Source organism: Furipterus horrens, unplaced genomic scaffold (assembly GCF_987537825.1).
Source record: "Furipterus horrens unplaced genomic scaffold, mFurHor1.1.pri manual_scaffold_6, whole genome shotgun sequence".
NCBI lineage: Eukaryota > Metazoa > Chordata > Mammalia > Chiroptera > Furipteridae > Furipterus > Furipterus horrens.
Genome location: NW_028327176.1, coordinates 100,047,187 through 100,072,513, shown reverse-complemented (window position 1 = coordinate 100,072,513; position 25,327 = coordinate 100,047,187). Strand labels below are relative to the sequence as shown.

The 25,327-nt window shown below is 39.6% G+C and overlaps 1 protein-coding gene across 11 annotated transcripts in view; it reads left to right on the top strand.

Moving 5' to 3' along the window:
• The window catches only part of ADGRF1 (adhesion G protein-coupled receptor F1), a 46,783-nt gene extending 22,111 nt beyond the window's left edge, over positions 1-24,672 (top strand). For 4 of the 11 annotated variants that reach the window (XM_090282546.1, XM_090282547.1, XM_090282544.1 and 1 more), the window contains 12 exons: positions 420-593; positions 2,225-2,325; positions 3,086-3,144; positions 4,210-4,361; positions 8,144-8,307; positions 9,946-10,134; positions 12,988-14,361; positions 16,010-16,051; positions 17,022-17,081; positions 22,608-22,674; positions 23,908-23,982; positions 24,527-24,672. In XM_090282546.1, coding sequence (XP_090138672.1) covers positions 420-593; positions 2,225-2,325; positions 3,086-3,144; positions 4,210-4,361; positions 8,144-8,307; positions 9,946-10,134; positions 12,988-14,361; positions 16,010-16,051; positions 17,022-17,081; positions 22,608-22,674; positions 23,908-23,981 — 2,456 coding nt within the window. In that variant the 3' untranslated portion in view covers position 23,982; positions 24,527-24,672. Of the gene's footprint in view, positions 1-419; positions 594-765; positions 1,838-2,224; positions 2,326-3,085; positions 3,145-4,209; positions 4,362-8,143; positions 8,308-9,945; positions 10,135-12,987; positions 14,362-16,009; positions 16,052-17,021; positions 17,082-20,579; positions 22,238-22,607; positions 22,675-23,907; positions 23,983-24,526 lie in introns of those variants that run through there. The other 7 variants (XM_090282555.1, XM_090282549.1, XM_090282548.1 and 4 more) reach the window with 7 other exon arrangements.
• Positions 24,673-25,327: the final 655 nt, after the last annotated feature.

Sequence of the window (25,327 nt, the reverse complement as noted above, 5' to 3'; positions counted from 1 at the left end):
AGTAATGTGCCCTGACTGGGAATCGAACCAGCGACACTTGGCTCGCAGGCTGACGCTCAATCCACTGAGCCACAGCAGCCAGGGCTAGCAGTTGAATTTTCTAACTCAGGATTTATTGGTCAGAACTGGTTTCATGGCCCCAATCAACCTCAGAGGCCAGATTATGCAATCCTGGAAAAGAATTTGTGTATCTGGCAAACAGCACTAATGACCAGAGAAGTTCAGTGATTTGTTGAAAGCAAGTGTTCTCAAAGGGTGCTGCCCACTCTGGCAGGAGCCGCAGCATCAGGGCTCCATCCTTCCAGGTTTTCCTGAGAAACCCTTGGTTCAGATTCTACGTCAGAGCCAAGGATCAGAATTCAGCAGTAGTTAATTTATTAACCAGTTCCCATGAAACCAAGTTCCGTTTTTTTGTGCAGACTGTGGCAACCAGAATGGGGTCCTTCGGTGTGCCTGTGAGGATGGCTATTCCTGGTTTCCTCCTTCCTGCCTGGACCCCCAGAAGTGCTACCTCCACACGGCTGGATCACTCCAGACTTGTGATTGTCATCTCGGTAACCTCACCCAGAGTGTCAATTTCTGTGAGAGAACAAGTAAGCACATGGGATACCAGGAGGGGAGCCCTGGGCTGGAGCCTCTCCCACCCCAACATGTGACAGAATGGGGACTCGAACTCTTTGTCCATGTGTTTCTTTGTTTTCCTGAGCAGAGCTAGTGTTTTCAGGGAGATGGAAGGGCAGAGATGACATACCCTACTAGGCTCGGCTGGACACAGTGAAAGCTGTGTAGAAAATTCAGCAATGCAACTCGATCTTTGGGCACCACTTCAACCTTGCTACAACTCAGCTCTGCAAATCTATGCTGCTTTTGAGATTTAGCAAGATTCACTGAAATCCCAGGTTGGGAAACTGCTTGAATAAATATAATTTTTCTTCCTACCTTCTTTTCAACTCTTTCGTCAACATCAATTTTCAGAAAAGAGAAGTCTAGCAGTATAAAAGCAGGGAGGAGTGCATTGTGATTATATTGAAAGTAATGCTCCAAATTGCCAACAAATATGTGTACTGAATAAAATGCCAAAACAAAACAAAAGTTACAGTCTAGCTTTAGAAACCAGTGGAAGCTGAGATAGCTCCAGTGGACTTAAGTTTATGTTCATTGAATGATGGGGTGAGCTCAATGACGTGGGCTCCAGGGCTTGAAAACTTTTAAGAAGTTTTCCAAAAACTAGTGCAGTTATTCTGAAGCTCTGGATTTTGGTAGAGCTGAGCAAAGAATGAGGGAGGACCTGAAATAGCCCAGTTTTCCTGGGCATCGCTGGATCCCCTTCCCAAGAACACAGCAATTCAGGTTAAGGCAACACGTATTTATAAGCATCATCTTTATAGCCAGATCAGGGAAAATTCCTAGAGGTCACAATGAACCATTTCTCTTGCTATTGATGAATTAGCAGGCTACGTGGGAAGGCCAGGATGTTAACACAAGAAAGAAGACAATGTAATTTCTTGAGCAATGTTGATGAAAGCCTGCCGTTTGAAAGGTAGTCCATGTCTGATCCATCTTCCAGAGTTACAAAATGGAGCAGACAGGAATCACATTCATAAAGAGCAGGGGCAGACATACATGAGACACGTTCACAAATAGGAAGAGGCTGTAAGGCAGCTATGGATCAAGTACTGCAGGAGTTTAAAGGAGGAAGAGGCTCTTTGTATACAGGAATCAGGGGAGGTCTTGGAGAGGAGGTGCTTTGACTAGGCCCCGAATGAAGGATAAAGAAGATATGTCTGTGCGGAGATGGGGAATGACCTGTCCCAGTGCAAAAAAGCACCAGTGATAGGTAAGCAGGGGGTATGTTGGAGTTAGCAAGTGGTGATTTTTTTGTTATTTTAAAAAAATTTTAATAGGGTGATGTTTAAGCTCAGTGCCTAGATGTGGATATATTTCAGTGTTAAGTGACTGCCTTTTAAAAATCACATATGAGTGGCCATATGTTTTCCTACTTATAAGGTTGTCTGGTTGCCAGCCCTTCCCCATAATGTTCTGAATCCACAATTGAAATTTCTGGTTGTGTGCTTCCTATATTACTTCAGGTGAATATTCATTATAAAAATAAATGGAAAGACTGATGTTGAATAGATGAGTTCCAAGTTATACTTTTCTAATTTTATGCTATAATAAAATCAAGTGAGTAATTTTTATAACTATATATTTTTATTTCCCATAGAAGTTTGGGGCACTTTCAAAATTAATGAAAGGTTTACAAAAGACCTTTTGAATTCATCTTCTGCTATATACTCCAAATATACCACTGAAATTGAAATTCAAGTAAGCTCCTTCTACTTATGGCATAAGAAATTGTTGGCTACACATAAGTTCAAATGTTTTCAATTCAACATGTTTACTTAATACATACTCTTAATTATTTCTTTTCAACGGTTATTCACTCTGACCATAACTGATGTACTTTTCTAGGCAAGTTTAGCAGTTGAATCCTTTTCATTTCTTTTGTGTTCAGTTTTGTTCATTTACTTAGGTAATATTATGCCAAGACCTCTTGATTATTTTCTATTTTATTATTTGTCAAGAGAAATTTCTCATGATCTAAGCTCAATTGTCAGCATCTGGAATTTCTTCTATAAAGAAGCCTCTCTTGTTAGAGGCCAAAGAGTTACTGGGCAAAATTCTGGACTCCAAAATGAAGTCACATGAAACTAGACCAGTGTGTTTCAGCCTAGGATGATGGTTCAGGTGCAGGTCTAACTGAAGACATGCACAGATACTCTTTGCAGACAGATTCCATTTAAGCATCTATTTAAAAAGGCTTCTTTGGGGGAATGATAAATTAAATTTTGGGTGAATTTATTGTTTTATTTGGCATGCAATTCATTTTTGAGTCCAAAATAAATTATGTATGTGCGTACATTCTCAATTGTCATTTGATAATGTGCAACTACCTCCTGCTGTATATTTTTTCCTATGCTCAGTGTTTTTGTTGGTTTATTTATTGTCTGAGTCCGTGTTTTGCTCAAATGTTTTTCTTGTGTAAGGACAAAGATCGACATATTGCCCCTCTTTTTTTTGTAAGCTTAAAGAAGCATACAAAAGAATTCAAGGTTTTGAGTCAGTTCGTGTCACTCAATTTCGGTAAGTAACACAATACCCAAGTCAAGGGCATTCCCAGATTTGTGCATCAGTCCCACAGAATGCCTTGTGCAGTCGCCAAGTGTCTTTGACAGAAAATAGGTCAGACCTGGTCTTTGTAGTAGGATTCTTACCAAAACTGGACACAAGTCTGTGATGCTTTAAAAAGTATGAAAAGGAAAGCCTATATTCTCATGTAAATGAGTTTAGAAACTTAAATATTAAATGACATTCTCAAAGCTATGGATCAGAGAATAGGATAGAAAACCCCCAGTAGTGGGGTAGAACTTGGAAGGAAGCAGATCGTGGTGTGTGGGAAGGAGTGAGGAGTGGGGATGAGGGTTGTAGAGGGATAGATTTTCTTCTTCCATAACCACTGCGAGTATTATGTGTATCTTGGAGGCTTTGGATAAAATAGTGTATTTTTGTGTAGATATCATGTATACAGCATAGTTCAAAACCCTGTAGTCATTGTCTACAGCAAATAAAGAAATATTTAGTAAATCATCCTTTTGTTTATACTTTAATTCCAAAGCTATTTGGTTAGTTAATCATGTGTGCATTGATTACCAACTGTTTATAGTCTGCTTCACAGAGGAAGTGGCTTAGAGGTCAGAGAACTTGACTTGTTGTATGATTTTTTCAGAGTTAACTTGTGCCACAACTACAGGAAATTTTTAACATCATTTGCTATAAATATGTTGCCCTGGCCTTTTCTTCTCATTGTTCAGGCCTCAGCTGCAAAGACCCTCTGCATAGAGAAGCCTTTTCTGACTAGTCTTATTTAAAGTGGGCCCCATATCTACCTGCTATTCTTATCATGGCACCTGTCTCCCATAACACTTAACAAAACATAATGTATATGTTATATAATTATATAAATACTTATTCACAGAGGTTACTTGTTTCTTATTTGCCTTGCCTTCTCTGCCAGAATGTAAACTGCATGAAAGCGGGGACCAAATATGTTTACTATTCATTTATGGACCAAATGCCATATACACACAGAGTAGGCTCTGAGTGACTGACTGACGGAATCTCACGTTGCTTTCCACATAATCATTATAGAGATGGAAGCATCATTGCTGGGTATGAAGTTGTTGGCTCCAGCAGCACGTCTGAGCTGCTGTCAGCCATCGAACAGGTGGCTGAGAAGGCTCAGGAAGGCCTTCAGAAGCTGTTTCCACTAGAAGACGACTCTTTCAGAGTATTCGGAAAAGGTAACACTAAATTTCCATCCTTTGCTTAGATTAGGGGAGTCCTTTCATTGGTAGCTCATTCCTATCTTTAGGAGGTAAATTGGAGAGGTGTCTGATACAGAATTATTCTAAGACTGACTTTCAGTAGAAACGGGCAGCTGTTTAAGATAAAACTCAATTTCAGCTGACTAGTTCAGACCCTTGCTAATCAATGATATGATCTCCCCTATAAATGTTGCGGAAGATTGATTTCACTGCAGGCTATGATGGAAATGACTCAGCAGTAGTTTACTGGTATACATGTTGAAATATATCTGAGGCTGACAATATCCCTAAGAAACCAAGGAAAGAATGCATATATTCACATCTTTAACTCTCACACAGACACACAAACACACAGAGACATAAACACCCACACACACTGCTTCCTTTCTTCAGGTATCTTTTTTCCCTTTTACTTCCTTACGTTTGATCTTAAACCTCTCTTATGAAAATTTGTGTCACTTTCAACAACACTTATTCAACAAATATTTACTAAATGTTTAAAGTGTCTAGGCACTTAGGATGCAGCAACGGGAAAACACACAAAACCCAGCTCTTGTGCGTCTTCCATTCAAGATCTCCTCCCAGTCCCAATCATGGGAAGACCGTATTATCAAGGGTCAGCTGCAAGAGTAACTAGTGTATGGTCACAATGTGAGAAGCTTTGAAGGGATACAATGTAGGACATGTCATCCCCAAATGACAACTGTTCATCTTTTAACCATATTGTTACTGCTTTGTTCCAAAATGTTTGGAAGACTTTTTGATTTTCTAGCACTCCCTTAAAGAGTAAAAATATCTTCTGGGAGTAGTCAAACCCTGTTTTATTTTCACCTAATATTAACATATATTAGTTGATAGCCCCCTAAAAGTAAGATAGCACAGATCAGACACCTGGAGAGAGAAGGGCCAGCCTCAGAGAGAGCAAGGCATGAGGAAGGAGAAGAGGATGCTGATAGGGAGGAAGCTGGGCATCAAAGATAAGCTTTTCTTACTCTTCAGTTTTCATGGGTATTGTATCTGGAAATATGATTTCTGTTTTTTATGTTCTATAATAGTTTCTTTTTTTATTGTTGTTCTGTTACAGTTGTCCTAATTTTCCCCCATTGCTCTCCCCTGCCCCACCCATGCCCCTCTCCCACAGTCAGTCCCCACCCAGTTGTCCATGTCCGTGGGTCATTTATACCTGTTCCTTGACTAGACCCTTCCCCTTCCTTCCCTCCTTATCCACCTCTCCCCTTCCCTCTGGCCACTATCAGTCTGTTCCTTGTTCCCATATCTCTGGTTCTATTTTGCTTGTTTGTTTTGTTCATTAGGTTACTCTTACAGGTGAGATCATATGGTATTTGTCTTTTACCACCTGGTTTATTTCATTTAGCATAATACTCTCCAGTTCCACCCAGGCTGTCGCAAAAGGTAGAAGTTCCTTCTTTCTTTCTGCTGCATAGTATTCCACTGTATAAATATACCATGGTTTTTTGATCCACTGATTTACTGATGGGCACTTAGGCTGTTTCCAATACTTGGCTATTGTTAATAATGCTGCTATGCACATAGTGGTGCATAGGTTCTTTTGAATCAGTGTTTCAGGATTCTTAGGGTATAATCCCAGCAATGGAATCATTGGATTAAAAGGCAGTTCCATTTTTAGTTTTTCTAGGAAATTCTATACTGTTTTCCACAATGGTTACATGAGTCTTCATTCCCACCAAGAACATGCTAGGGTTCCTTTTCTCCACATCCTCGCCAGCACTTGCTATTTGTTGATTTGTTAATGATGGCTATTCTGACTGATGTGAGGTTGTATCTCATTGTGGTTTTAATTCCAACTCTCTGATGGCTAATGATATTGAGCATCCTCTCATATGCCTATGGACCATCTGTGTATCCTCCTAAACAGAAGTGTCGTTTAGGTCCTTTGCCTGTTTTTTAATTGGATTGTTTGTCTTCCTGGTGTTGAGTTGTATGAGTTTTTTATATATTTTGGAGATCAAACACTTGTCCAAGATATCATTTGCAAATATGTTTTCCCATACTGTTGGTTCCCTCTTCATTTTGATGATGGTTTCTTTAGCCATGCAGAAGCTTTTTAGTTTGATGCAGTCCTATTTGTTTATTCTTTCCTTTATTTCCCTTATCTAGGAGATATATTGGTGAAAATATTGCTGCATGGGATATCTGAAATTTTACTATGTTTTCCTCTAAGACTTTATGATGTCATGACTTATGTTTAAGTCCTTTATCCATTTTGAGTTTATTCTAGTGTATGGTGTAATTTGGTGGTCTAGAAGAAACAGAAATCTTGAATAGATTGATAACAACTAGTAAAATTGAAGCAGTAATCAAAAAACTCCCAGCACACAAAAGTCATGGACCAGACAGCTTCATAGGTAAATTTTACCAAACATTTAAGGAAGAGCTAAGTCCTATCCTCCTCAAACTATTCCAAAATATACAAGAAGAGCAAAGACTCCCAAACTCTTTCTGTGAGGCCAGTGTTATTCTAATTCTAAAACCATGTCAAAACACAACAAAGAAAGAAAACTACAGGCCAATATCACTGATGAATATAGATGCTAAAATCCTAAAAAAAATATTGACAATACATTAAAAAGACTGTACACCATGATCAAGTGGAATTCATCCCAGGGATGCAAGGCTGGTATAATATTCACAAATCAATAAATGTAATATACCACATAAACAAAATGAAAGGTAAAAGTCACATGATCATATCAATAGATGCTGAAAAAGCATTTGATAAAGTACAGCATCCATTTATGATAAAAATTCTCAGTGGGAGGGAAGGGAGCATACTTCAAAATAATAAAGGCTATATATGAGAAACCTACATCCAACATTGTACTCAATGGACAAAAACTAAAAGCTTTCCCCCTAAGATCAGGAACAAGATAAAGGTGTCTGATTTCACCACTTTTATTCAACACAGTAGTGGATGTTCTAGCCACAGCAATCAGACAAGGAAAAGAAATAAAAGACATCCAAGCTGGAAAGGAGGAAGTAAAACTGTCACTATTTGCAGATGACACGATAGTGTGTACATAAAAAACCCTATAGGTTCCACCAAAAAACAGAAACTAAGGGGAAAAAATCTCATTTACTATAGCAACACAAAAAATAAAGTACCTAGGAATAACCATAACCAAGGAGGGAAAAGACCTGTACTCAGAAAACTACAGAACACTGAAGAAAGAAATTAAGGAAGATACAAATAAGTGGAAACATATACCGTGTTCATGGATTGGAAGAATTAACATTATTAAAATGTCTACACTATTCAAAGCACTCTATAGATTCAATGTAATCCCAATGACATATTTCACAGATTTTGAACAAATATTTCAAAAATTTATATGGAACCAAAAAACACCCCAAATAGTCTCAGCAATCTTGAGAAAGAAGAACAAAATAGGAGGGATCACAATACATAATATCAAACTATATTACAAGGCCACCGTAACCAAGACAGTCTGGTACTGGCATAAGAACAGACACATAGATCAATGGAACAGAATAGAGAGCCCAGAAATAAACCCAGGTCTCTATGGTCAATTAATATTTGACAAAGGGATCAAGAGCATAAAACGGAGTAAAAATAACCTCTTCAACAAATGGTGTTGGGAGAACGAGATTGGTACATGCAAAAAATAGAAATATGATTTCTAAAGCACAGCTATATGATTTATAGAGAGTGCCAGGATATTAGGAGACATTTTTCTTCTGTTTTCATTCTTTTCCAGTTCAATGTAACAGCATTGCTTTTGGATTTGGATTTAAGAATGATGAGTATACTCTTCCATGCAGCAGTGGCTACACTGGGAACATCACGGCCAAGTGCCAGCCCTCTGGGTGGCAGGTCACTGGGGAGACATGTGTGCTCACTCAGCTGGAAGAACTGGAGAAGGTAAAGCATTTCCACCTTGCAGACTTGCCCTGGTTTTGAGTTTCACACTGGGTACCTCCCACTGTGCACGGCTTGGTGGCAGGTAAAATACATCAATTTGTCTCATTTATAAATATGCTGAACACGAGGAAGACATCAGACCCTTGTAAACCAAGGAGTATGGGCGTGAGTGAAAGAGTCTAGGTGGCAGCTGACGTCAGAAAGTGTCAGAGTTGATGGTTTTGGTGGGAAGAGGTGCTGCCGTTGAGTGAGTCAATGCTGAAGAAGTCTATAATAGATGGGACAAGAGCAACTTAGCTGGTCTCAGAAGTTCAGAAAGCTTGGGAAGCAAAGATCCATGTGAAGATGTGAGTCAAAAGTTATAGACTTAGTACTAGTGAGAGTGTACACACGTCAGAAACCAGGGCAGGGGTTGGAGCCAGTCAAAGGAGAGCCATATAGGATGATAAAACTACAGTGGATCTTAAGGGTCACCTATTTTATTAAAATCCTTTTACAGATTAGGAGATGAAAGACTAAGTGGCTAACAAGTTGGTCCCTCTGGTAGCAATCATGTTGAATTAGAAACACAGTCATTTGATTTCCAATCCAGTGCTGTGACCTTCACATGATGCTCTCTTTGGAAGGTTCAAGTACTTAAGACAAGGCAGATTGATTGACGCAAATGGTGAGGAATTAGAACTCAAGTTGTAGAAAAGACTAATTCACAGCACTGTTCTGCAAATAGATCTTCATGTTGAGCAGAACTTCTGTCCCAGCCAGAGGCTCTGCTATTGCAGTATGGAACCTCAGAATGGCATTCGCTAAAGGACTGTGGAATGTTCACTTCTCCCTCTTTGGACTTCAGTTTCCTCCTCTGTAAACTGGGCAGGGAGATTGGACCAGATGACTTCTGAGGTCCATCCTTGCTCTTGCCTTCTCTGCCTCAGTTATAGTCATGGAGCACCAGGTCTGTTGAAGGCATGAGGGTGAGGGCAGGCAGATTCCAGGTACCCTGGGCAGTGAGTGGCATTATCAGCCAAGAAGAGCCAAAAGAAAACCATATAGGATCTGGGTTAATTCCTTGACTGACTTGTTTTGACTGAAAAGGAATTTCCCTTTTTGACTGCCTTCCAAGCTCTCCCAGAGAAGAAGGAGATGGGAGCTTCAAGGAAGAAGTAAAATTCCAAACCCAGTGACAAAATGTAGTCATATCTTCATGTGTGTTCCTCTATCTTCCCATCCTGCAAGGATTTCTCAGCATAGTAGTGTGAATATAACAGGATTTAGTGCCACTTCTTAGTTGAGTACTATTTGGAAGGTCACTGAATCTCACTGAACATCAGTCTCCATATAATTCGTACAATAATTTATATGAAAATGCCTTTAAATAAATCTCTTCAAGTTTCAATTTCTTTAATGGCACCTTCCTCAAATGGCGGTATAAGGATTAAATCAAGGAATCCATGGTAAAGCATTTAGCAGAGTACCAGCTCTGAAATACAGAAAGCATTGAGTAACAACCATTGCTGTTATCATTATATAATATTCTACATTATAATGCACTATACAAATTTAGTGATGTGGCCCAGAAATCTGACTTAAATTTGATAAACAAAAGGCAATTTTTTTTAAGAACTGAACCATTTTTATTCCTAGAATTTCAGTGTGATTGCAAGCAGTGCCACCGAGGCAGATATGTCATCCTTGGTGCGAAATCTTTCAGTCGTCATCCAACAAAACCCATCAACCACAGCTGGGAATCTAGCTTCTGTGGTGTCAATTCTGGGCAATGTCTCATCTCTGTCACTGGCAAGCCATTTCAGGATGTCCAGTTCGACAATGGAGGTATGGTCTGCCTGTACTTGAAGGGCCCACTTTGTTAATCATTATTATTATTATTTAAAATTTTGTTTTAATTATTTAATTACAGTTGACATTCAACATTATATTAGTTTCAGATGTACAGTGTAGTAGTTAGAAATCTCTAGAACTTATTAAGTGATTTCCCTCAGAAGTCTAGTACCCTTCTGACACTGTATATAGTTATAATATGATTAACTATATTCCCTATGCTGTATTTTATGTACCTGTGACTATTTTGTAACTGTTAATTTGTACTTCTCAATTCCTTCACATTTTTGACCAGGTTACTCAAACCCCTTCTATCTGGCAACCATCAGTGTGTTCCCTGTATCTATGAGTTTGTTTCTGTTTTGTTTGTGAATTTATTTTGCTTTTTAGATTCCACAAATAAGTGAAATCATATGGTATTTGTCTTTCTCTGTCTGACCTATCTCACTTAGCAGAATACCTTCTAAGTCCATCCATGTTGTTGCAAATGGTAATATTTCATTCTTTTTTATGGCTAAGTAATATTCCATTTTCTATATGTACCACCTCTTCTTTATCCAACTGTCTCTCAATGGACACTTAGGTTGCTTCCATAGCTTGACTATTGTAAATAATGTTACAGTGAACATAGGGATGCACATGTCTTTTAAATTAATGTTTTGGATTTCTTTGGATATATATTTAGAAGTGGTATTGCTGGGTCATATGGTAGTTCTGTTGTTAATATTTTGAGGAACTTCCATACTGCTTTCTATGGTGGCTGCACCAGTTTGCAATCCCACCAACAGTGCACGAGGGTTTTGAAGGGCCCACTTTAATGCTCCACCTCATGGGAGGAATGACAAAAAGCCTGAGTTGGGGGTAAACTGTTGAAAAAGATTTAAGAGCCATGTAACAGTCTTGTATGATTTTTTACTGTGTCCTCTGTATGTACAAGGAACTCATGAGATCTATTTTGTAAGCTCAAAGTAACAGGGAGCATCCTCTAGGCAGGCTGGCTGGGCAGCACCTGGCTCAGAGAAAAAGATGAGTCTCTGCACCTGAGTCTCTGCAGACTGTTTGCAGTCTGCAGTTATTCTTTCCTGTGGCCACAAACTCTGATTTTAGTCATGTATGTATATTTTACAACTTCCTCTTTTTTTTTTTTTTTTTTTTTTTTTTGACTGGGAACTGTATACTTGGCTTGAATTTTTAAAAATTAACTTAAAATCACAAAACTAAGACTTGGTCACTAAATAAGCAAATAAGCAAAAAGAAAAAAATTTGTAATCTGGTCACTCTAGAATAGACACTGCTTATGTTTTAGATACTCCATCAGTGCCTAGAAGAATGACAAGTGACATGCAGCATGTACTCAATAAACACTTATTAAATGCCCTGGCTGCATGGCTCAGTGGATTGAGTGTCAGCCTGTGAATTGAAAGGTTGCTGGTCCAATTCCCAGTCAGGGCACATGCCTGGGTTGCCATCCAGGTTCCCAGTTGGGGGCGTGTGAGAAGCAACCAATTGATGTATCTTTTACATGTTTCTCTCCCTCTATTTCTCACTCTTTTCCCCTCTCTCTAAAAGTAAATAAATACATTAAAAAGAAACAAATGCATTAAATGCTTATTAAATGAATGTTCTTCAAAACATTTTGGATGTATGCATTTTATGTTAAAGTATATAATATTTTGCCCTGACCATCGTGGCTCAGTTGGTTGGGCATCACCCCACAAAATGAAAGGTTGTGGGTTCAATTTCTAATCAGGGCACATGCTTAGGTCATGAGTTCAGTCCCTGGTTGGGTTATGTATATGAGGCAACAGATTGATGTTTCTCTTTCACATCGATGTTTCTCTCCCTATTTTCGCCCTCCCTTCTCCTCTCTAAAAAGTATATAATATTTTACCAAGTTAAATTATATAATGTCAGAGATGACATTAAATATGATCAGTTAAACTCCCTGAATCAAAGAAAAGATGCTCAGATTATTTTTTAAAAGAGTTCAACCACATGTTGTTTGCAAGAGACCAACTAAAAAAAAGGCATAAAAAAGACTAAAATTAGTTAAAGGCTGAAACAGAGCAGGCAGACACAAACCAAAGGAAAGCAGAGGTTCCTGAAGGCAGTAGAAGAAGTGAGCTATGGGATTCTGGGCCAGAAGTCGCAGAGGGCTTGGTTAGGGTAATGTGGGGCCAGAGTGACAGACACTTGTGGTAGAATACCAGACTCCTAAGAAAGACAGAGGGTCGTGAGGGACAAAGGGGACATTTTCAAGCACTGGTTTGGAAAAGGAATCTCTCAAACTAAGACTGACCTTTAAAACTGTCAACAATTCAATACTTTCTTGTTGCTTGCCTCCAGTTTCTAAGGATTTTTACTTTATATTCTCTTCTCTATTAAACAAAAATAATAAATACACTGAATTAAAACTTGAGCATCCATGACGTGAATTTAGAGCTCCTGATGTTAGCAAAACTAACCTAACAGGGAAAGCCACAAGCAATAATGTCGTGTGCTCTTTGAGCTGAGGAGTAATGCTGCCACGCTTGCCATCTCAGGAGGAGGAAACGCACACTCCTGCAGCCCAACCGCAGGATGCCTTTTCATCCATGTTGAAACCCCAGTGTGCACACACACGCCCTGGGGTAATCACCTGGGAACTTACATGATCCTGTTGACCCCAGTTTCTTAACCCAAAGCTTCCACTGTACAGAGCAACTGAGCTGAATTTCACTGATGAGTTTTAATGCGACCCTCAACTGAGCTGATTCTCAGGGCAATTTTCCTATACTTAGTACTAGTGACTACCCACTTCTTACCCATTAATCAAAATACAAACTGACTCTTATCCTTGCATTTCAGGATGTCATCAGTATAGCTGACCATATCCTTAATTCAACATCAGTAACCAACTGGACGGTACTATTGCAGGAAGAAAAGCACGCCAGCTCACAGTTACTAGAGACATTGGAAAACATCAGCGTTCTGGTACCTCCAACAGCTCTGCCTCTGAATTTTTCTCGGGAATTCATTAACTGGAAAGGGATTCCAATGTCTGAAAGCCAACATAAGACAGGTTACAACTATCAGACTGAAATGTTCCTCCAAAATACTTCCATTCCCATCAGAGGCCACGTATTAATTGGGTCGGACCAATTCCATGGGTCCCTTCCAGAAACTATCATCAGCATGGCCTCGCTGACCCTGGGGAACATTCTACCCATTACCAAAATTGGAAATGCTCAAGTCAATGGGCCCGTGATCTCCACAGTTATCCAAAACTATTCCATAAATGAAGTTTTCCTGAGTTTTTCTAAGATAGAGTCAAACCTGAGCCAGCCTCACTGTGTGTTTTGGGACTTCAGTCATTTGCAGTGGAATGATGCAGGCTGCCACTTAGTGAATGAAACTCCAGATATGGTGATGTGCCGGTGTACTCACCTGACTTCGTTCTCCATGCTGATGTCACCATCTGTCCCCCCTGCCATCATTCCAGTTGTGAAATGGATCACCTTTGTGGGGCTGGGCGTCTCCATTGGAAGTCTCATCTTATGCCTGATCATCGAGGCTCTGTTTTGGAAGCAGGTCAGGAAAAACCAAACCTCGCACACACGTCATATTTGCATGGTGAACATAGCCCTGTGCCTCCTGATTGCAGATGTTTGGTTTATTGTCGCTGCCACTGTGGACACCACAGTAAACCCTTCTGGAGTCTGCATAGCTGCAGTGTTCTTGACACACTTTTTCTACCTCTCCCTGTTCTTTTGGATGCTCATGCTGGGCATCCTGCTGGCTTATCGGATTGTCCTCGTGTTTCATCACATGGCCACGCCGTTGATGATGGCAGTCGGATTCTGCCTAGGCTATGGGTGTCCTCTCATTATATCTGTCATCACCATTGTGGTCACACAACCTAGCAATGGCTACAAAAGGAAAGACATGTGTTGGCTCAACTGGTCCAGTGGGAGCAAACCCCTCTTGGCCCTTGCTGTTCCCGCACTGACTGTTGTGGCTGTGAATTCAGTTGTGGTGCTCTTAGTTCTCACCAAGCTCTGGAGGCCGGCTGTCGGAGAGAGACTGAGTCAGGACCACAAGGCCACTGTTGTCCGCATGGGGAAGAGCCTCCTCATTCTGACCCCTCTGCTGGGGCTCACCTGGGGCTTTGGCATAGGAATAATGGTGGACAGCCAGAATCTGGCATGGCATGTTATTTTTGCATTGCTCAATGCATTCCAGGTGAGGACAATAAGAATAACCTATTATCACACCATCAGGTAACTGGAATCATTGTAGAGAACTGAGGTTTGTAAAACAACTCTTGAGGTTATCTTATCTCCCTGCCTCCAGGGGACTGTAACCAAAATTACCTGGCAACAGTGAATAGAAAACAAACAAACAACAACAACAACAACAACAGAACAGATCCATTCTCCCAACAGTTATTCTCATACTGAAATAAAATATTGGCCTTCTTCAGTAATCCATTCCAGGGTTTTAAATCTGCTAGGCTTCATTCACATAGCTAACGTTAATCTCCCTTGCTGCTGACTCACTCCTCCTTCTCTAGGGCAGACTTCTGGGAAAGCACACAGGGAAAGGGAAAAAAATCAAGAGGACTTGTTGAATCTGAATGGTGCAAAGGCAGTCCCCAGAGTGCAATAGAGCAGAAGCTGGTAGACTACAGCTAGTGCTGTGTTTGTAAATAAAGTTCTATTGGAACAGAGCCACACCCACTTGTTATATGATCTGTGGCTGCTTTCCTTACACCAGCGGAGTGGAAGAGTTGCAACAGAGACTGTATGACCTTTAAAACCTAAATATTTACTACCAGGATTTTTACAGAAAAGTTTGCCAACCCCTGCTACAACGAATGGGTTTTATGTGCCACAATCAGAGAGTGTTTTGAGAGTAGGTAGATAAAGTAATCTTTAGGTTTTGTTGAGTCTGGAAGAGAGCCTTCAGTCCTGGTTCAATAATGGTTTGCTGGGTCACTTCTGCACAATGACTCAGAGGGCTGGTGGTTAAACCGTTGAGGTCAGGACTTAAATAGGTCTGGGCTCAAATATGTCAGGTTATCAATCTGTGACCTTTAATTACTTAATCACTCATCTGTTAGGGAGGGATAATGCTATTACTTGTATCAGGGTAAATATAAGGATTAAATAAGATAATTCAGCATTTACCACAGTGCCTGACACATAGCAAATGCTCAGTAGTTGTCTCCTAAAAGTGCTTAGTACTTCACCCACATCAGCATACCAGGAAATGCTCATATGTGACACAGATGGCAACTAAGCACAGCACGCACCTAATGGTGACAGGTTTCGGGAGCTTCTGTTGAAGGCAAGCCCACGGTGATACCCTGTCGGAGCAGGCACCAACTGAGCGTGTCTGACAGGGAGGAGGATTTCAAGGTATAAGAAGCCTCTGCCAAGGATTCCCCAAAGGCTAGAAAGGGTGCTGATAGAGGTCAACTCCCTCCACTTGGCTTAGACCTCAGTGCCTCTCCCATCACAGATGCTTAGTAAAAGTGTTTATTTAATGCCTGTCCTAAAGAAAGGCTAAGATATAGAAGCAAATGGAGTTTATCTGTTTGGGGTTTAGCATGACACAAAGGGGAAAATGAATTTCTGAATGCATTTAAAATGTTTTTCACTCAATAATCTACTTATACATTCAATGAAAAAAAATTTTGAGTACTTTGTGTCATGCCAGGCATTAATTATAGAGGTCATGTGGTATCCTTGGCTTCAAGGAACCCACCGTCCAGTAGGGAGAAAGCAAGAAAACAACTTCAATGTTGGGTGATAGAACAGAATAGTATTACATATAAATGCTTTCTTTTCTGGAAAAGATAAAACATGTGATTTATTCCTTTTTAAAGGGTTTTTTCATCTTATGTTTTGGAATACTCTTGGATAGTAAGGTATGTGTATTCATTTCTCTCTTTATTCCCTAACCCAGGCATCTAACCTTTCCCATTCAGTTCTGGGGGCTTTGTTCATATGGAAGAGGCTAGATTATCAGTACTTTTGTAATAAAATTCTATAATTTTACAAGAGGCAATCTCAGGAGACAAAGGGAAGAAACACTGCTGGTAACAAGCTATACAGAACTATATAGAAAGAAAATGAAAAGTGTTTTTACTTTTAATTTTTCTACCTTAAGTTATGGTTTGCCAATAATAAAAGAGCAAAAGTACTTTCCTTAGGGGTGAATTGCTTTTGTTCCTTTAATTTATCCATTTACTTAGAATATACTGAAAGAGGTGCTTACTTCTATACTTCTACAGTTTTATGTAGTAAATAGCTTCTAAAATTAAATTCCTAAAAAGGATGAACAATGTAAATATAAGATAATTGAAAACATTTAAATAAACTGATTTTATTATTTTTTCCAAGCATTGAGCAATTCTGTTGAGAGAGGTGAAGGCAATAAGCTAATAGATGTAGGCTTTGTTTTAATAAGAACATAGAATATTTTATAATTAGCACAATTGTTGTACATGCACAAGACCCTGATTACAAAGAAGCAATTTGCTGTTCTTGATTGGCCTAAATAATTCTCTTATTTGTACAAGTCACATGGTTAGGAAAATCTTCACTTCAAAGATAAACTTTAATTTAGCAATTATTGGCAATTACTAATGTCTAGAATATGAATTATTATGGCTTTTGGTACTGCTGTTTTTCATTTAATTCTAGATTTGTTTATAGGTAAAGAAAAGAAAAGAAAAAAATAATAAATCCTTTCATCAGATACCCATACTTACAGTCTATTTAAACTTACAGGAAATACTATTGTTAAATAACAGATTCAGTCTGCAGTTTTGCTCTGGAATGCCATGAATGATTGAATATGTATTTAATCTCAATATTTCTCTGTTGCCTTTACAGCTGCGACAACTGCTTTTCAACAAGTTGTCTTCTTTAAGCTCTTTGAAGCAACCAGCAGAGGTAATTATCTCACACTGCCATGCATCCAAGGCATGAAGTTACAGTCTTCCATTTTTATTTTTATACAGCTCCACAGAAAGACCACTTTTGTATAAAGCCCTTGGGTTTCTGTTGCCATTATATTCTGGTCATCTGTCACAGTGCTCAGCACATGGTCAATACTCAGTGAAGAGTTGAGTAAGGGAATGAATGAATGAACGAATAAGAAAGCATTGAAAGCTTCAAGGACACTCAAGCATCCAAGTATGTGGGTGCTATTATGAGCCAATACCTTTTAACAAAACTTGCTTTACTCTGACTTGTTGTCCAATAGCTAGAGTTGGTAAGGCCCTTTTCTCTGCCTGACTTTTTTGGTTCTCCTATAGACCATTTTTCCTTCTCCAGAAAACTTCTAATATATAAAATACAGTCTCTGAATTTTCTCTCTTAAGCTGGTGTAAATGACTTTGTTCTGTGCAGTTTTAGCTTTTAAGTCTTCAAAGCTGTCATTTGTATAAAAACAGAGGGATCCTGTTTCATTCTTCTCCACTAAAGTGCAATTCATATAAGAAGAGTACAGTTAGAAACAAAAGTAGTTGCATTCATAGTTTGTATTTTTGACATGAATTTAGAATTTTCTCTTCCAGCAAAACAATGAGGGACTTTCAGAAAGGTTTTTTAAAAAAGGATTTCTGTGTTTGATAGAAGTCTACTGACTTAAGTGCATGAAAACCTACATGGGTGTTTAGAGATTTTTACAATGGACAACATAAGCTTTTGAAATGAAAAACAGTGAGAAAACTAACCTCTGATAGTAAAAAAATTTTCCTGAGTGTGCAATTCACAGTAGAGAGCACTGCTCTAAATTAGGGTTCAGTAGCCCATGAGCCACCAGACCTACCCTGAATTTCTTTGTTTTTCCCTCTTTTGTTTTGATTATTATTAAAGTTAAAAATATTTAGTTAATAACATTATATAGGTTCCAAGTGTACAGTTCTATAATACATTGTCTGTGTATTGCATTGTGTGCCCACTGCTCAGGGGGGTTCAAATATATGGTGACGGAAGGAGACTAGACTTTGGGTGGCGTGCCCTGTTTTGACTCAGTAACCAACTGAAGTGTGATTTCAGGAAAGTCACTTAGTTCCTTTCAGTTTCAGTTTTCTCAACTGTTAAAATGAAGTGTTGGAGTAGATACTCAAAGCAGATGTTCTAACATTCTGTAATTTTTTAAAAGTATATTTTATTGATTATGTTGTTACAGTAGTCCTAATTTTTCCCCCTTTGGTTCCCTCCACCCAGTACACCCCCTTCCCTCCAGCAATCACATCCCCCTTAGTTCATGTCCATGGGTCATGCATATAAGATTTTTGGTCTCACCCTTTCCTATATTTTTCTTAACTTCCTCCTGTCTATTTTGTATGAACCAATTATGCTTCTTAATCCCTGCACCATTTCCCCAATTCTCCCCCTTTCCCCTCTCAGCTGATAACCCTCCAAATAATCCCCATACCTATGATTCTGTTCCTATTCTGGTTTGCTTAGTTGGATTTTGTTTTTATTTTTTAGATTCAGTTGTTGATAGTTGTGAATTTGTTGTTACTTTAATGTTCATAATTTTAATCTTCTTTTTCTTAAGAAATTCCCTTTGACATTTCATATAATAATGGCTTGGTGATGATGAGCTCCTTTAGCTTTACCTTGTCTGGAAAGCACTTTATCTGCCCTTCCATTCTAAATGATAGCTTTGCTCGATAGAGTAATCTTGGTTGTAGGTCCTTGCTTTTCATCACATTGAATACTTCTTGCCAGTCCCTTCTTGCCTGCAAACTTTCTTTTGAGAAATCAGATGACTGTCTTATAGGTGCCCCTTTGTTGGTAACGCTCTGCTTTTATCTTGTTGCTTTTAAGATTCTTTATCTTTAATCTTTGGCATTTTAATTATGATGTGTCTTGGTGTGGTCCTTTTTGGGTCTAGCTTGTTTGGGACTCCCGTTCTTCCTGAACTTGTGTGTCTATTTCCTTTGCCAAATTAGGGAAGTTTTTCTTCATTATTTTTTCACATAAGCTTTCAATTTCTTGCTCTTCCTGTTCTCCTTCTGGCACCCCTATGGTTCAGATATTGGCATGTTTAAAGTTGTCCCAGAGGTTTCTAAGCCTCTCCTCATTTTTTTCATTTTTGTTTCCTCATTCTGTACTGGTTGACTGTCTTTTCCTTCCTTATGTTTCAAATCATTGATTTGAACCCCAGTTTTCTTCCCTTCACTGTTGGTTTTGTGTGGATTTTCCTTCATTTCATTTAGCATAACCTTCGTTTCTTCCCTTATGCGTTTGCCACACATAAGCATATCCATCAAGCCTGTGAGCATCTTTATCACCAGTGTTTTGAACTCTTCTTCTGTTAGGTTGGCTATCTCCTCGTTTGTTAAGTCATCTATCTCCCTGTCACTTAGTTCTCCCACTGGAGAACTGGGCCATACTTCTCTGTCTCCTCATCTTGATAGGCTCTTGTGTTTGTTTGCTTCTGTGGCTTAGGTAGAGCTGTCACTCCAGTTACGTTGTAAGGGGCACAACCTTAGGTATTCGTCAGTACAGGGCAACCCGTTTCACAATGTTGTGGCGCTGTGTGTGGAGAAGTGGTCTGAGAGGGAATAATGCCACCTGCTCAGCACTCGCCTCTTTCCCAGGCACTTCTCCCACTTCCGTATGGGACTGGCATCTCTCTACCTGCTGCCCTGGCTGTTGTTTCCAGAGTGGGTGGGTCTGCAGACATTCTAGGACCATGGGGGCCCTTTAAACAAGCAGACTCTGCTGAGAGACCGGAAGTTTCTTCCTCTGCCCAACCCCCACTGATTTGCACAGTCAAAAGCAATGAGGCTTTATTTTCCCCTGCACTGGGACCGTGAGCTACGTGGTCTGGTCTGGTGCTGGGAGTGCTCCCCAGGTGTCCCTCCCGACTTTTTACAATGTGTGACCATACTTTTTGCCAGCCTGCCACTGCTGCCACTACCGCACTGCGTCCTCTCTGCCCTGGCTCTGCCTCTCCTACCTGTCTGGATGAGTATTTCTTCTTTATGTCTTTGTTTGTTAGACTTCCATGCAGCTTAATTTTCTGGAACTTCTGGTTGTCTCTAGTTTGGAGGTAGTTGTATTGCTTCTTAGTTGTGGAGAGAGATGCAGCATATCTGTCTAGGCCTCCATCTTGGTCAGAAGTCCTAACATTCTGTGATTTTGAGTTTATGTCTTAAAGAACTAAAACTCCTTGAACCAGAGAATGTGAAACTAATAAATAGTTCACTACTCTTAAGAAAAGGAGGGAGCTACAGCATATGTGCCTGCATTACAGGAAAACCTTACTTAATAAAATGAGATAGGACACTCTTCACTCTGCAAAGCAGAATGTCAGAATTTTTCTCATTTGAAAACCAAAGAGAGAAAGACACCCAAAAGTAAACAAAACCAAACAAAAGCAGAAGCAAAGAAGCATGACAATGTCTTTTCTCCCCATTTCTAATGCAGTGTTGACACTTTTCAAGAAGACCACAGGGGTCAGTGAGGAGTCTTCATCTTCTGGATGTGTCCCTTATCTTCCATTGAATTTTCAAACCAAACGATAAAATGGCTTTTTGTTGGCTGGTTATGTGGCTCATTTGCTTTAAAACAGAAGTATATTTGGCAGAAGAAAAGATGAGTATTTTTAATTTCCTGAGGGAGTTTGAATGAAGAAGCAGGAACCCAGATTACAGTGGCTGAGGAATGATGAGAAGTAGAAGAGAGAGAACAGGATGAATACTCCTGTGAAAATTCTCTCTTGTGAGATAACAGAGAGCAAGGGTGGTAACCAGGAGCACACACAGGATCAGGAGTGACAGGGTAGAGCTGAGCTGCCAGGGTGTGAGCAAGTTCATATGTTGGAAGGGGGGAGCCAGCAAGGAGAAAGCCTGAAAACAGGTGAGAGAGGGAGGATCATTGATGGTAGAGGGTTCCTGGGAAGTCAAGTTGAATGGCTGGATTGCAGGTGGAGGAATCAGCCTCTTCCCTGGACACAGGAAGTTTCAGGCTGGTGCAGACAAAGCAACATGCTCAGATTGGGGACATGATGTGGGTGCAGATCTGGATGCATTTTTTTTTTTTTTAAGTAGAAGACAAGACCATCCACCGAGCAATTGGCAAAGGGGTGGTGAAGTAGGTATCTTGAAAACAGCAGTGAACATTTGGATAGTTGGCTGAAGGGAATAGATGCATAAACCAACGATGTTCTCAGCAAGTACCAGCCCTCAAGCCACCATAACCCTGTGGGGACTCACGATGAGGTTTCTCTCAAAATCCTCTCCCTGCTGAGGGCTCAGGGCCACTCCTTGGCCTTCCATTGTCCCTAGCCACATTCTTTACAATTCTGAACCAAGAGGCAGACTCTAGTGACCTCTACAGACTCCCCCACCACAAAATAGGGTTTATTTGTTCTTATTTCCAATGCAGCTTAAATGCATATAACTGGACATGGCTAAGAGGCTTTTTTTCCATACTATGTCAAGTCCTTGAGGATGTTGCAACCTATGACTTTTCTTTCCAAATGGGGCAAGATGTGGTTTAAATGGCAATAATCTTGACCTTGGAATTTTTCTTAAGGGTTATAGAAGTATATGTTTATGAATCCTGAATTCTAGAAAATCGATTCTTTGCTTTGGAATGTTTTCAGACATTTCTCATTCCTGGCTCTTTGATAATCTTTTTTCAGAGCTCGAAATGGGTTAGCCACTTTTATATTTCAATGAAAATCAGGAGACTGTCATTGGCCATCTACTGCAGATAATAAGAGCCTATATCTCCCATCTTGGTTTAGTTTCCTCATGACATGAAGGAAGAAACAAAACTTATTCCTTTCAATGTTTGTGGTGTATGAAATAGTGTCTGGCACACAACAGCATTCAGTATGATATGTTAAATTAAAGAATAAATTAATTAATGAGTGAGAAAAGGACAAAATATGTATATTTTAGCACTCTTATCTTTCCCAAGTAAGTGCATATTGTTTATTTTAAGTATTGTATTTCATTTTGATAACATAGTTTTCAAAATTTTAAATTCTGTTTAGGCTCTGAACCAATGACGAAAGGTTTATTCACAAAGAGATTTGACTACTAAGAGGAAACAGAATAAAGCAAAGCTTTACTGGAGACCAATTTTATTAGAAGTATTGTTTTTCCTCCATAGGTTCTTCTAGTGATAAATGTGTGAACCAAGAAATGTAAGCACAGGCATGAAAAAGGATAGCTCATTTACAACTGTTTTTTTTTTTTTAGTTTGTTGTTAGAAGTTGTAAGAATATATAGGAACACAAGATTCACTTAGAAATAAGTTCTTAGACATTTAAAACTGATTAAAGCAGAAGAATAAGAAAGTGATTAATATAATTTCTTGAAAGGAGAATAGCACACTATGTAGATAGAATAAAGGATTGTTAATGACATCAAGAAGTCAGGAAATGTACACCATCATCAAAAGGACACTATTAATGTCCAAATGACCTGTTTTTCTTAGGTGCAGCAAAACTCATCAGAATTATCCGCTAAACCCAAATTTGTCAAGTCTTTCAACCCACTGCAAAACAAAGGTGAGTCACAATAAACAAAAGGATATTAAAGGTAGGGAGAGACACTATGAATACATCATATAAGGAAAACTCAATGGCAACTTTAAAAAAATTCATGTGATAAGTGTGAGAGTATCAGCCAGCTGTGTCTGGAGTTCATCTGAATGGTGCTCAAGGATGACACAATAATGTTGGGGAGTTGATACTCATGCAAATCAGCAAGTATCACTTTTAATTTTATCACAAATTACCAGCATTTTCTCAAGTAGACAGTATATAAATCTGTGACAGTGATCATTGAGGTCATGAGGCGAAGGAGTGTGGTTAGACTAATATCATTGTGTCCTTACCAGAGAGTCACACCTTTTGTAACAGCTGCTGAGCAGAGGCCATGGCCAGGGGCTTATGCCTAGTGTTGGGTGTATCCTCCCCTCTAAAGTGTTCCTGGAAAAGGAGGAGACACCATCTGCCATGGGGAAGAGAGCACTGTCTCCACTGCCTATGGCATGCTTTGTTCCTATGCTCATGTATTGGCTGTTGCTAATGTTAATGATACTCAGCTACCAGAAGAATGATATGTAAGCACTGCAAATAGTTTCTGTATTCCTGGAGCAGAAGGGAGCATATAGCATAGAGGCTGAGGAAGAGACATTGCATTACAAGTTAAGTTGAAGTCATATTTAAGAATTCCATTTCATGTTATGTTAATACCTTATTAAGGTGGGAAAACAGGCAACCCATTTTAGATTCCAATCAAAATTATTTGAATTCCAGATAAAGTTCAAGTGTCTGAACTTGAAAAAACACTTCTCTCCCAAAATGTTTCATGTGCTCATCCACACGCCTTGGGTCCTGTTTTCCCGGCCACCAACAAGCCTGAGCGCTTTTCACAAATCTCTTTACCTTTTTGGAGGTTGCTCCTCATCAGTAAAAGTAAAAGAAAACTAAGAGATCACTAAGGTTCCTTTCAGCAATAACATTCTGTGATCTCAAGTCTACCTCATCTCATTTCCCAGCAATAACTGAAAAATATGGTGCTTCTCTTCTCAAATGAGAAGTTGTCTGACAAATGCAAGTTTCTGTGACATGAATGAAATGCTGTTCCTGTTGACCAGCTGCATTCTAGATCTTTGACTGCTGTCTTCCTAAAACTGTCCAGAGTTGTAAGGAATTGCACATGCTTATTTTCATTTTGATCTCATGCTTGATTCCAACACAGTAGCCAGAATTCTAATCTTCTTTTTCCTCTCTTAGGCACGTATGCATTTTCTTCTACTGGAGAGTCCTCAAATGACATCAGAATAACTCAGTTTTTATCAACTGAATAAGGCTGGAAAAACCCTGGCTGGTTTAGCTCAGTGGATTGAGCGTCGGCCTGCGAGCTAAGTGTCGCTGGTTCGATCTTCCAGTCAGGGTACATCAGAGAAGGAAAACTCTGACTCCAAAAAACCTCCGCTGCCTTGCGGCATACCTCTTCAGGGGAAAGGCTAAGGGAGTAAACCCCGACAGAAAATCCGGAGCCGGAGTCCCTAAGGCGGTTTGACGTTGTAGTCAACACCGGCAACTCCTGCGGCGCACCTGAACCCAAGCTGTATCGACTCCGTCTTTCCCTTGGACCCTTCAGCTGCGAAGAGAGGGGGGGTCTGCTGCATGGGCAACAGCAGACCCTCCATATCACCCTGCCCAGGCTCTGTAGCTTCAGCTCCACTGGAGAGGACACTCCAGCGTCATCGCAAGATGTCGATTCAACACGGGAGGAGACAGATGCCGTGTCACTCCCGAGTCGGACTGCACAGCCATTCTCGGCGGTGCAGATAGACACTTAAGAAGCTACACCATCGTCTCTCGAGACGGACGGCTGCCGACGACGAAGGCTGGAAACCATAAAATCAAGAAAAAAAATTTTTGGAGCAAGTTGACATTTAGAGCTAAATGTCAGTGAAGAAATTAGCTCAATATTAGATGAAATTTTCTGATTTAAAAGTTTGGGAATAAAAGAAGGAGTTTTCAGTGGCTTCATCTCTGCCCTCTTTATGTTCAATTAAATGGAAAGATTGATTTTCATGTGGTTTGATTCAAAAGAATTGCTACATAAATGTAGAAGAGTAGGTTTCATCGGAAATTATGTCAATTGTACCAGCTTCTCACTGCCGCAAACTGTGGTCTCCTTTTTCATAAACTAGATTATTCATATGTCATTTCCAATCATCAGAATTAGAGTAAGAAAACTTCATGAACTTTCCTTAAATAGATTGATGAGCCATGTTCACTTTCTTATCAGAAAGTTATTGGTATAAATTTCCTAAGAAAAAGTCATTTCCCTCCACAATTTGCCAGTTGGATCTTATGCTTATTTTTGCTTTTTAGGTTTAGTTACTTAACTTTGAAAGGTAATGAGAAATAAAGTGAAAATTTCCATTTCATATCTAACGCAGTATTTTTGAGTTTACAAGGCAGCTTCGTCTGGTCCCCAATGCAGTGAAGTGAGGTGTGCCATCAGACCTAGTGCAGAGATGAGGACGTGGAGGCTTGGAGAGGTGGAGGGGCTCACCAAAGACTATAAAGCCAATAACAGATCATTGGGGACTTCTAGGACTTTGGGTTCCTAATCCATTTCTACAGCCTCATGATAGCCTTAAAAATAAGCTGAAATCCTGAGAAAGCTTTATGAAGT